The 10,988-nt window shown below is 38.7% G+C and overlaps 1 protein-coding gene across 1 annotated transcript in view; it reads left to right on the top strand.

The window, feature by feature from the left end:
- top1a (DNA topoisomerase Ia) overlaps positions 1-9,103 on the top strand; it is a 10,212-nt gene extending 1,109 nt beyond the window's left edge. Inside the window, exons 3-21 of the mRNA XM_085353821.1 lie at positions 2,389-2,485; positions 2,584-2,704; positions 3,799-3,851; positions 3,948-4,043; positions 4,160-4,229; positions 4,344-4,432; positions 4,577-4,692; positions 4,772-4,893; positions 4,999-5,121; positions 5,476-5,663; positions 5,753-5,897; positions 6,215-6,358; positions 6,505-6,690; positions 6,770-6,838; positions 6,988-7,102; positions 7,262-7,389; positions 8,400-8,494; positions 8,609-8,758; positions 8,959-9,103. Of these exons, the coding sequence (XP_085209947.1) occupies positions 2,389-2,485; positions 2,584-2,704; positions 3,799-3,851; positions 3,948-4,043; positions 4,160-4,229; positions 4,344-4,432; positions 4,577-4,692; positions 4,772-4,893; positions 4,999-5,121; positions 5,476-5,663; positions 5,753-5,897; positions 6,215-6,358; positions 6,505-6,690; positions 6,770-6,838; positions 6,988-7,102; positions 7,262-7,389; positions 8,400-8,494; positions 8,609-8,758; positions 8,959-9,061 (2,210 nt within the window). The 3' untranslated portion in view covers positions 9,062-9,103. The remainder of the gene's footprint in view (positions 1-2,388; positions 2,486-2,583; positions 2,705-3,798; positions 3,852-3,947; positions 4,044-4,159; positions 4,230-4,343; positions 4,433-4,576; positions 4,693-4,771; positions 4,894-4,998; positions 5,122-5,475; positions 5,664-5,752; positions 5,898-6,214; positions 6,359-6,504; positions 6,691-6,769; positions 6,839-6,987; positions 7,103-7,261; positions 7,390-8,399; positions 8,495-8,608; positions 8,759-8,958) is intronic.
- Positions 9,104-10,988: the final 1,885 nt, after the last annotated feature.

Raw genomic sequence — 10,988 nt, 5'->3', positions numbered from 1 at the left:
TAAAAGCGCTTATTTTTGTCGCTACTGGGACTTTACTTTCCCACATTATGGTAAAGAGTGGATCATTTTTAGGTCCACTCACGTTTCAAAATCAAGTTAGAAGCTCTTCATTACCCATCACAGTGCAACTTTGAGTATTGAATATTACATGGACTTAACGTCTCAAAGTTTAAAGTGAGCTTAGGACTTTTTTTTTTTTTTTAAATGCTACAATCACGTGTGTGAAATCAGAATATTAACCATAATTTACTGGTAACTGGGGGGAAAAAACACTTTTTAAAAAAATGTTGTAAGTTAATTAGTTTTTGTTCAATTGTGGCTGGTAAAAGGATTCCCACAATTTTGTTGTACATGTACAATGACAATAAAGTGCTATATTTCTATTACATTCTATGCACTGTTTTAAGTTCATAAGCTATAAAATTATTAAGGTTGATTTCTTTACAAGTGGCATTTATACTGCTGTGTTTAGGGATGGGGGGGATATAGTCCAAACATAATATCGTGATATGTCACTGTGTTTTGACAGTATGACAAAGTACAGAAAAAAATTGTTATTCATTTGGCAGCATAAACATAACAAATTGCCTTGAAATATTGTATAAGCTTAAAATATTAAACTGTTAACTTTTAGTACAATAACTTTAATTATTAACTTTCAGTTTTAAAGACTAAAAGTAAATTCTCCCTCTGTTCTTTGAGTGGAAAAGGTCTGTTTAAAGCAAATGGTATAACAAAATAAAATCTACAGTGCAGTTTACAAAAAATACAATCTTTAAATGTTTGGGAGTGCAGTCTTGGAAAAATGTCCTTTTCGGAGTGTGTATCACAAGTCTAGCTTCTTCATAAGCTGCATGAAGTCTTCCCTTTTCCAGCGTTTGGATTGGCATCATGTCTTTCGCCAAACAAATGGTGACATCGTTCCTGCGTTTGCTTTTCTTTCTTGTCATATGGAGTACAACTGGCGAGACTCGGCGATTCCATGATGAACTAGCTCACTTTGTTTTAGTTTTGTAGCATTAGCTGCAGAGCTTTCCTCCTTGGCTTTCAAACACTCCTGGTACAGACTCGGGTGCTGATGCTTGAGATGGTGAAATAAGTTAGATATTTCCCGTATTTCTATATTACTGACTTCTTGCGCTCCTTGCATGCTATCGTGGTCTGTTCTGTATCTGTTCATTTGTATCCAAAATATTCCACACCAATGAAGTAGCTGCTCTTTTTGGGAACTAAACCTTCAGCAGTAATGCGGCATTCACCTTCACAACTTTAATAAGTTTGTGCTTCTTGACCCACTTAAGTGTAATCGGGTGACATGGTTATGCCATGAAATTGACACTTTTTTTTTTTTTTTTTAATTTTTTCTTCTTCTCTGAGGCAACCCGCCCCCTCCCCCCCAATTCAGCTGTATTATTGTGAGTGATATGACATGGCCCACCCCTAGCTATGACACAACTCCACTTCTGATTACTCTGCACCAGGGCAACATTTGTCTGTGGTACTTGCAGACCCTTAGCTAACACGGTCTTTACTTTCAGGCTTGGCTAAATTGGCACAACTTTGTAGTTTATTAGTAACAGTGCTTTTAATTTCACTAAGCAGTCTGGCATAAATCGGAGTAGAATAAAACTCATCTTTGGATTAATGGCTGAACAAAGACATCCGAATTAAAAGGAACTAAATGAGCAAGATCTGAATCTGTTCTGAGACGGGCTTGGTCGCTGATTAAACTTCTCATGATTGGTACATGTGTGCCATTTTTGTCTTGTACTCTAGGAAATGTAGACATTCACATTGGTTAGATGGGCTAGAAGCTCTCAGATCTCCTTTTGCCTTAGACCTAAGGACAGTTTCTGTAAAAGAACCAGATTTAATTTGGCATTTGTTAATGACAATGTTGGGGTGTTAGCTCTTTAATTTTGAGAACTCTCTCTTTTAGGATTACGTTCCAGTCTTGGCTTGCACATTAAAGAAACTCAAAAGGCTATTTGGTTCTCTTGCATGTTTTAACATGCTAGTTGCTTCATATTGTCCAAAGCATGCGGCTTATAGTGGCAGTAGGAGGTGCTGTGCTGCTGTGTAATACATTATCTATTTGCAGCCTGCATGACATTCATTTGGGACAGACCTTTTTGTACTGAGTAATTTGTTTCTACTAAGAGAATAGACACAGGTGGACTGTTAAAGTTGTCATTTAAGACTAGTTTTCTGGACATTATCAATCTTGGCTGCTTGAGAGGACTCTGTTTTTGCTACTTATGCATTAAAACACACTTTCACATGTTTGCATATTAGTCCTCAGTGTGAGCAGACGGTTGTTTTTAATTCAGTGCGTCATTGTATCATTGTCTTGTTTATTTTGAAATTTAATACAGTTTTTATTTTCAGACTCTCACAAGCATAAAGACAAATATAAAGAGAAGGAACACAAACATAAGGACCACAAGAAGGATAAGGAGCGGGAGAAATCAAAATATGGAAACAGGTATAGTGTGTGTTTGTGCTTCGCTAGACATGCTTGATTGCTTTAAATAGTGGAAACTGAATGAGGTTAAATTAAGTTGTGAATTTCTAACACTATAGTGATCACAAGGATTCCTCTGATAAAAAGCACCGAGATAAGGAGAAGGAAAAGATGAAGCACAAAGATGGCAGCACAGACAAGTATAAGGAAAAGCACAAGGAGAAGAGGAAAGAAGAGAAGGTGACTTGCCAAGGAACTACATGATTGTAACATTTACAAATTAATTTTAGTGATGCTACATTAGGCAATTATGTTGTCTAAATCATACACTGGTATTATGGATTAAAATAGTTGTTTTTTTTTTGTTTTTTTTAAAGATGTGATAAATGGGAGGGGGAGAGCTGTGTGATATGACCAGAATTTCATTTCCTGTTAGTCATTTCTTATCCCACTAACAAAATCACAATCACTATATGGAAAGAGTGCTGTTGCTCTTTAATATTTAAATTCAAAAACTAAAAACATATTGGACTTGTGTGGCGACATCCATAATGATAAATGCTAGATGACCCCCACACAGTCCCAAGGTTTCCCCAGAGCTTTCCTGATGTTTCCAGCTATCCTTACTGCTGGATGCTGAGTGTCCAGTCTCTGAAGTGCACCATTGAGCTCGTGCAGGGATACGTTGTTCAAGTCGTCCATACATCTGCTGTTGCAGCGTAGTATGCTACGTTGTGGATTTCCTCCACTACTTTGGCTCGACACTCGTAATATAAATGAGGCAGTTCAACTTAGGTGAAGTGTTTTCAGCGGGGCGTCGTGTACCTTAAATAGAGTGCTTTAAAGTCACAAAACCCTATAGATATGTTGTAATGGATGCTGTTATCTTCATGAGTCTTTCTATGGCATCCAATGCGAAAGCCTGTTCTAACATTAGACTTTGCTCTAGCTTGAGCACTTAAACTCCTTTTGCTTCTCATTCGTAAACTCTTTCCATATTCTTTCACGGGATTCTTGCATAGGTTTGTAAGAAGAGGTTTGTGTCTGTGGCAGGGACTGGTTTGCAGTATAACTGACATAACGTCATTATGGTATATTTCATATTGCACAGTCTTAATGGGGTTGTCTACTTAAAATAATAATGTATTGTATTGTCAAACTGCTCTTGATATCAGTGTTTATCTACTTAGATTTGGTGCTCTCAGATTAGTTTTGAACCCTGTAGAGAGGTTTTATAATGGAAGTATGAGTTTATAATTTTGCGTGTATGTGGGCATAGTTGTCATTTGCACTTCAGGCTCTTCTGTCTTACTGCCATTGTGTAAACATTTCAGATGAAGTCCTTTGATGAGAAAATAAAAAAGGAAAAGGAGAATGGCTTTGCCAGGTATGTCAGCACTATACTTTGCTCTTAAGTGCTGTCAGGATGCAGCATTCATATGAAGCTATCTAACTTCTGTTTTTAATGCGTTTTCTTTGGCAGCCCACCGTATATGAAGTCTGAGCCTGAGGATGATTTTTACCACTCTCCAAAACACGAGAGGTCTCTAAAAAGAGAACGAGATGATGATGATAACGAGTAAGTTCTCTGTTCATAGACTGTAGTCTGTTTCACTAGGTTAGAGCATCTGTAGTCATCCATGCAAGTAAAGTTGTATCGCTGAGGCCTGATAACAAAGAGTGTTTTTGTTTCAGCGCTGAATTCAAACCTAAAAAAATAAAAACTGAAAATGACAAGAAGGCCAAGAAAAGGAAACAAGACGAGGTAAGTAAGAGACTTTAGTAGAAGGCAGAATTGTTTTGCTGCCATATCTTTTGTGTTAAATGTTAATCCCTACGTTGTCAGAAAGAACTAAATACTTTCACTTCCTTTTCCCAGGACATTAAGTCCAAAAAAACAAAACACAAAAAAGAAGTAACCGATGGAAAAAAGAAAGCAAAGAAAGAGCCTGAGGAGAAGTGGAAATGGTGAGTTAATTGGGTTAGCCAGCTGTACCAATCATACATGCTTATCAGTGTGGTGACAGGACAGCTGGATGTATTGTTGCTGGTTTTTTGTTTTTGTTATTTTCACTGTCATTATGTAAAAATGATTTATTTGCTTGATTCTAGGTGGGAAGAGGAGAGATACACAGATGGTGTCAAATGGAAGTTCCTTGAACACAAAGGGCCAGTGTTTGCACCAGCGTATGAACCTCTTCCTAGCCATGTCAAATTTTACTATGATGGTAAGGCTTTGCACAGTTCATCTTGTACGCTAGTGAAGGACTCTGAGGTGATTATAAATGTCTGACTTTTACATTTCAGGTAAACATATGAAGCTCAGCCCAGAAGCGGAGGAGGTAGCGACCTTCTTTGCCAAAATGCTGGATCATGAATATACCACCAAGGATATCTTCCGTAAAAATTTCTTTAAAGATTGGAGGAAGGTAAGCCTAAAATCTCTGCTCCTGTCAATAAAATAAAAAAATATATATATCAAAAAATCTGTTCTTTGATTTACTTTAGTTTTTTTCAAAATTTTCTGGACACAGGAAATGACTTCAGAAGAAAGGGCTAAGCTCACAGACCTGAAAAAGTGTGACTTCGGTGAAATGAGCAACTACTTCAAGGCACAATCTGAAGCAAGGAAAGCCATGTCTAAGGAGGAAAAACAAGTAAGCTGCTGCCTACGTGTAGTGGGGCACACAGCATATTAACCTTAAACCCTTACATTCATTGATTCCTGTAGAGGGCTCTAGAGTTTTCTGCCATGCTGGATGTCATGTACCTAATAACAAAAGTGTGTTTCAGTTCTCCTTGGCTTTAATTCTGTATTTCCCCACTGATATCACACATCTTGTGAAACTTGATCAGTTAGTCAGGAAGAAATTCATAATGTTAGGCTGCTGTGATTTGATTAAAATTGGCACTTAAATGGTTCCAGTGAACAGTGAGTACCTAAAGGACCTCTGCAAAATGAAGCTTTTTTATTTATTTTTTAATTTTTTTAATTTTTATGCCTTTTGTAGAAAATAAAGGAAGAGAATGAACGCATCTTGCAGCAATATGGCTTTTGCATCATGGACGACCACAAGGAACGTATTGCTAACTTCCGCATTGAGCCCCCAGGCCTGTTTCGTGGTCGTGGAGACCATCCTAAAATGGGGATGCTCAAACGCCGAATCAGGCCCCAAGACATTATCATCAACTGCAGCAAGTGTGTAAAGTAGTTTTATTTTCTCCTCGTGCTGATTACCAGCTTTTAATGCAGAATGTGATAACTAAATATTCACTGTTCCATAATAGGGATTCCAAGGTTCCTGAGCCTCCTCCCGGCACCAAATGGAAAGAAGTTCGTCATGACAATAAGGTGACTTGGCTGGTGTCGTGGACAGAAAACATTCAAGGCTCCATCAAGTACATTATGCTGAACCCGAGCTCTCGAATCAAGGTAGGCACCATAGCTGGCACATGCACAACGACTTTTTTTGTCTCCAGTCAAAGTTGAAATGATGCTGTATGGTCCAGTGGTCTCCTTAAAACTTTCCTGACTTTTTTGTGTTGCTTGCTCCACTGGAATGTAAAAATTGAGACCTTTCAAGAGCAGATTTTATTATTTTATTTATTTTTTTTAAAAAGTGACACAACATACTCCTGTCCTGTGGAAAAACCTAATTTAATTGGCTGTCACATAAATCAAATTGGGCATGCTTGTTTATGTAGACCTTTGCCTAATTTGTTACTCCTGTCTCATCTTTTTGCCTGCAGGGAGAGAAGGATTGGCAGAAGTATGAAACGGCACGTCGACTGAAGAAATGTGTGGACCGCATCAGAGCCCAGTACCGCGAAGACTGGAAGTCCAAGGAGATGAGGATCAGACAGAGGGCTGTGGCTCTCTATTTCATTGATAAGGTGAGGTCCTGTTACTGCTATTTGCATTATCGAGTGGGTGCATTTTGAAGGTTTTATGGTGTAATGACTTCACATTGCATGTGAGGGTTGGTGCGTTCTTGAACACTACCTCATTTAAGGTACTGTCTTTGTCTGGTGTACACTAGCTGGCTCTGAGAGCGGGTAATGAGAAGGAAGAAGGAGAGACTGCAGACACTGTGGGCTGCTGCTCACTGAGAGTTGAACACATCAAACTCTATCCAGAGAACGAGGGTCAAGAGTACGTAGTTGAGTTTGATTTCCTGGGTAAAGACTCGATCCGCTACTACAACAGAGTCCCTGTGGAGAAGAGGGTGAGCACCATTCTTACTGAAATGCAGTACTTTTGTGTAAACTCTGCTTCTTTATTTATGTGTGATTTGCCTTTTCCAGGTATTTAAGAATCTACAGTTGTTTATGGAGAACAAAGAGCCTGATGATGACCTATTTGATCGGCTGAATGTAAGTAAAATATACCCAGTTAAAAAAAACAAATCCCCTTTAATTTATGACTTGAGAATTCACAACATAAATCCTTATTTGAAATGACTTTCATAGCACCGCCATCTGCCTTTTTAAAACTTGGTTTCTTAATTCCATGTCTTCCTCAGACATCAATCCTGAACAAGCACCTTCAGGAGCTGATGGATGGTCTGACAGCCAAAGTTTTCCGTACATACAACGCCTCTATCACCCTGCAGCAGCAGCTGAAGGAGCTCACGACTGGTGTGTTTCCACGTAAATTGTGTAGAAATAACAAGGGGAGACGGCAAACTGTGTTCTGGTTTTGTTGTTATTGGCAAGCTTTTTATGTAGGTTTGTCTGCTGTTGTATAGCTAACAGGGTGGTGATAACTTTATTTATTTATTTTGTTCATAATCTTAGCGGAGGAGAACATTCCGGCCAAAATCCTGTCCTATAACAGGGCCAACAGGGCAGTGGCCATTCTGTGTAACCATCAGAGGGCTCCACCGAAGACATTTGAGAAGTCTATGCAGAACTTGCAGTCAAAGGTAAAAACTTTTTTCATACTCCAGTGAACTGAAAATGGTCCTTTTTTTAAAATTATTATTTTATTTATTTTGTTTCCTTTTGCCAGTCCTGGTGTGGAGATTGCTCTGTTTAGTTTAGTTTTTATATTTGTTTTTTGACTTTTCACTCTAAACTCAACCAACAATGCTGCTAACATAAGAGGAGTTTCACACCACTTTACATAGAAATCAAAACTCTGAAGTCATTCAAATGCAGAGTATTGAGGAAATATGTTAACACGATTACAGAACCAAAAAGGTGGAACTGGGTAGTGAGGGCCTTGTGCACACATACTAAAGCAATTATGTAGTTTATCTCCTAAACAAAAAGGCAAGCATGTGGGCACATTTGGATTAGATGACTTACTAAATGGCTTTGCTGACAAGGTTGAAGCGTTTTTGTAAACAATAATTAAAGACCGCCTGACCAACATGCACTGCAGAACATTGTTCCATGAGTTTTGTCTCCTCTCTTTCCAACTTGAAGACAAAAAAAATTAACTTTGTCCGTCATCTAAATTGACTTTTAAAAATCCCTACAGCTGTGTTCTTTTATTTTTATGCATGACAGATTTACCCATGCTTGGAGATGTGTCTATCAAGCAGTGCTCTCCTGTTGTGCCATGCAGAGCACTCAAACTCCCTGACTCAGGCACTTTGGGTGTCATCCCTGCTAATTTAGGGGGGGACCTCTAAATGATATTGCAGTATTCACAGTACAACTTGGGGTTATAGTACAGTTTTTCATTAGGCATTTGCTTCCTTGGGATTTATAGCCACTAGCCAGCTGACGGAGCTACACCATGTGAATCATGTTTCTTCTGATTTTTGGCCACCCTGTAGGGGTACACTAAACTATAGTCTCAAGTTAAAAACAATCTGAGCATGGAAGTGTCTAGACAGTAAAATGTAATCTCCAAAATATAAAAAGGTCCAGTTGATCAAAAATAAAATTGATCAAACTCATCTGAAATGATTACTGTCATCCTTAGATTGACGCTAAAAGGGACCAGCTTGCTGATGCCAAGAGAGAACTGAAGAGCGCCAAGGCAGACGCCAAAGTACGAAAAGATGAAAAATCCAAAAAGTAAGTAGTCAGAGGTTTTAATAAAGTGTTGTTTTTGTTTTTTTTTTCTTTCTCTCCCCTCTTGTTGTGAATCTTGTTTACATGCTTGTATTGCATTGTCTGCTTTCTCTGTAGGGCAGTGGAGAGCAAGAAGAAAGCGGTACAGAGGATAGAAGAGCAACTGATGAAGCTGGAAGTGCAGGCAACTGATCGAGAAGAGAATAAACAGATTGCACTCGGTACTTCCAAACTCAACTATCTGGATCCTCGCATTTCTGTGGCTTGGTAAGAGATTATTAAATTTTCTACCTTATGGTCACAAAGTAAAGGTACTAAATGAACAAATTAATTTTGGTGGTCAAAGGTCACTGACAAGGCACCAACTCCAATTTAAGAGGTGTCCTGTTACTTTTTGTAGTAACATGTAGTATGAAAAGCACTACTGCAATAAAACCTGTCCTTTATTTTATGACATTGTGGTGTAGGTGTAAGAAGTGGGGCATTCCCGTGGAAAAGATCTACAACAAAACCCAGCGTGAGAAGTTTGCCTGGGCCATTGACATGGCAGAAGACGACTATGAATTTTAGTTTGTGGTTTTAACTATGATACTTTTTTTTTTTTTTTTTTTTTTCCAAAAAAAAAAAAAATTGGATACTTGTTTTTTAGCTTTACTGAATTTTGCTCCGTGGCCAGACCTGACAAGGAATTTCAGAACTTTTGAGCGAAAAACAAAAAGGGCGACAAGATGAAATGATGTGAGGCCATTATGAAGGGTTAGGGGGGAGTTGTGGATAATCTAAACATCTGATCTGAGATCGGGCAACAAGACTGAACTTTACCCACGACTAGGATTCAAGGCTTATTACTTGTAATTTAAAGACCCTTTTACCTTCTGTGATTGTCCACACTCTGGGACAAAAACCTGACAATGCCTGAACTTTGAACTCTGTGGTCCTTTTAGCTACTGTATCAAGCAAAAACAATGCTTTGTATCATTTTATTTTCTTTGTTCACTCACTTTGTATTTTAGCCATCCCATGTATTATTAATGAATTCTATATTTTGATAGACAAAGTAAAAAAAATTGAATGAATTCCTTAACTACACCCACGCGCCTTTTGAGGAAATGAAAATGTGTGTTTGCGTGTGTGCGTGCGCGTGCTTGTGTGTGTTAGGGCTCAACCGTAGAAGCTGTCTGTTTGGGTGAATATTTTAAACTGGACTATGTTGAATTGTTGAGCATGGAAGGGGATGTCTGGGCAGGCAAAGGGGAAAATACTGCAACCATGTCAATATTTACTTAAACAAGCAGAATGTGAATATTTTGTTTTACAGCTTCTATCAGGGACTTTTTTTTTTTTTTTTCTCATTGTAAATGTGAACCAATCAATTTTATCCTTTTGTTGCTAGCACCCTCGGACTCTCTCGCTGCATAGCCCTGTCTACATCTGATTTTTAACTTAATTTAAACAATTGTTCCAAAAAACCTCCCATATCTGTTACTTGAAGATGCTATGATAATGTATAAAGTCAGAAAATGGAGAGCGTGTGTGTGTGTGTGTGTGAGGGATATCAACTTTTGCCAAAAAGGAAAAAAAACTTCACCAAACTGTTACAATTTTAGGCAGGTTTTTAATTGTGTAATGATTGAGTATTGTAACATTTAATGTGAATTCAGTTCATTTTACTCCACTCTGTTCCACTCTTATAGAAAAGTTGATGTAAGTAGCTGTAAAGTCAACATTTTATTCCTGTTTTACCTTTTTTGTCATAGCCTTTTGATCATGTTTTAAGCTCATTGTAGATTGAAAAATGATTAAAACATTACAGGTAACTCATTGGCTTTGTGTGTTTTCTCGTTCTGTCTCTTACGCCACTGAAATGGCAACACCACCTGAGTTCAATTGCCCCATCAGGCCAGGGTCTTTCTGTGTGTTTGCATGTTCTCCCCGTGTTTGTGTGGGTTCTCTCTGGGTACTCCGGCTTCCTCCCACATTCCAAAGACATGCAGTTAGTGGAGATGGGTTAAGTGGTAACTAAATTGCCTGTGAGTGCGACTGGTTGCCTGTCTCTAAGTGTAGCCCTGCAACAGACTAGTGACCTGTCCGGGGTGTACCCTGCCTCTCGCCCTAAGACAGCTGGGATGGGCTCCAGCCTTCCCCTGCAACCCTGACAAGGATAAACTAAAGACAGTGGCTGGATGGATGCATATATTTTCCCCCTCCCTGATCAGAGGCCCCCCCCCCCCCCCCCCCCCAGCTTAACGGATGCCTGTTGGGTTTGGAGCTTTAGCCACCGTGGCTCTCTTGCCTGATTTACAGCATTCTTAAACACAACTTTATTTCCTGTAATGGGAGAGCAAGCATGAGCTCTAAATTTTATTCCTATATCCATGAACAGCCCTGAGAACTGAATCAACAGAGCTCTGAAATACTTTAAGCTGGAAAACAAGCTGGTGTTATTAAATTCATGTGGGCAAAAAAAGGGTTACAAAAATAAAAACTGGAAGGCTTC

This window comes from Diplotaxodon limnothrissa, linkage group LG5, assembly GCF_057381915.1.
Source record: "Diplotaxodon limnothrissa isolate DT_005_m linkage group LG5, D_limnothrissa_male_GT1.1, whole genome shotgun sequence".
Taxonomy (NCBI): Eukaryota; Metazoa; Chordata; class Actinopteri; order Cichliformes; family Cichlidae; genus Diplotaxodon; species Diplotaxodon limnothrissa.
The sequence above is the reverse complement of the archived record's forward strand: the minus strand, read 5'-3'. Positions and strand labels throughout refer to the sequence as shown.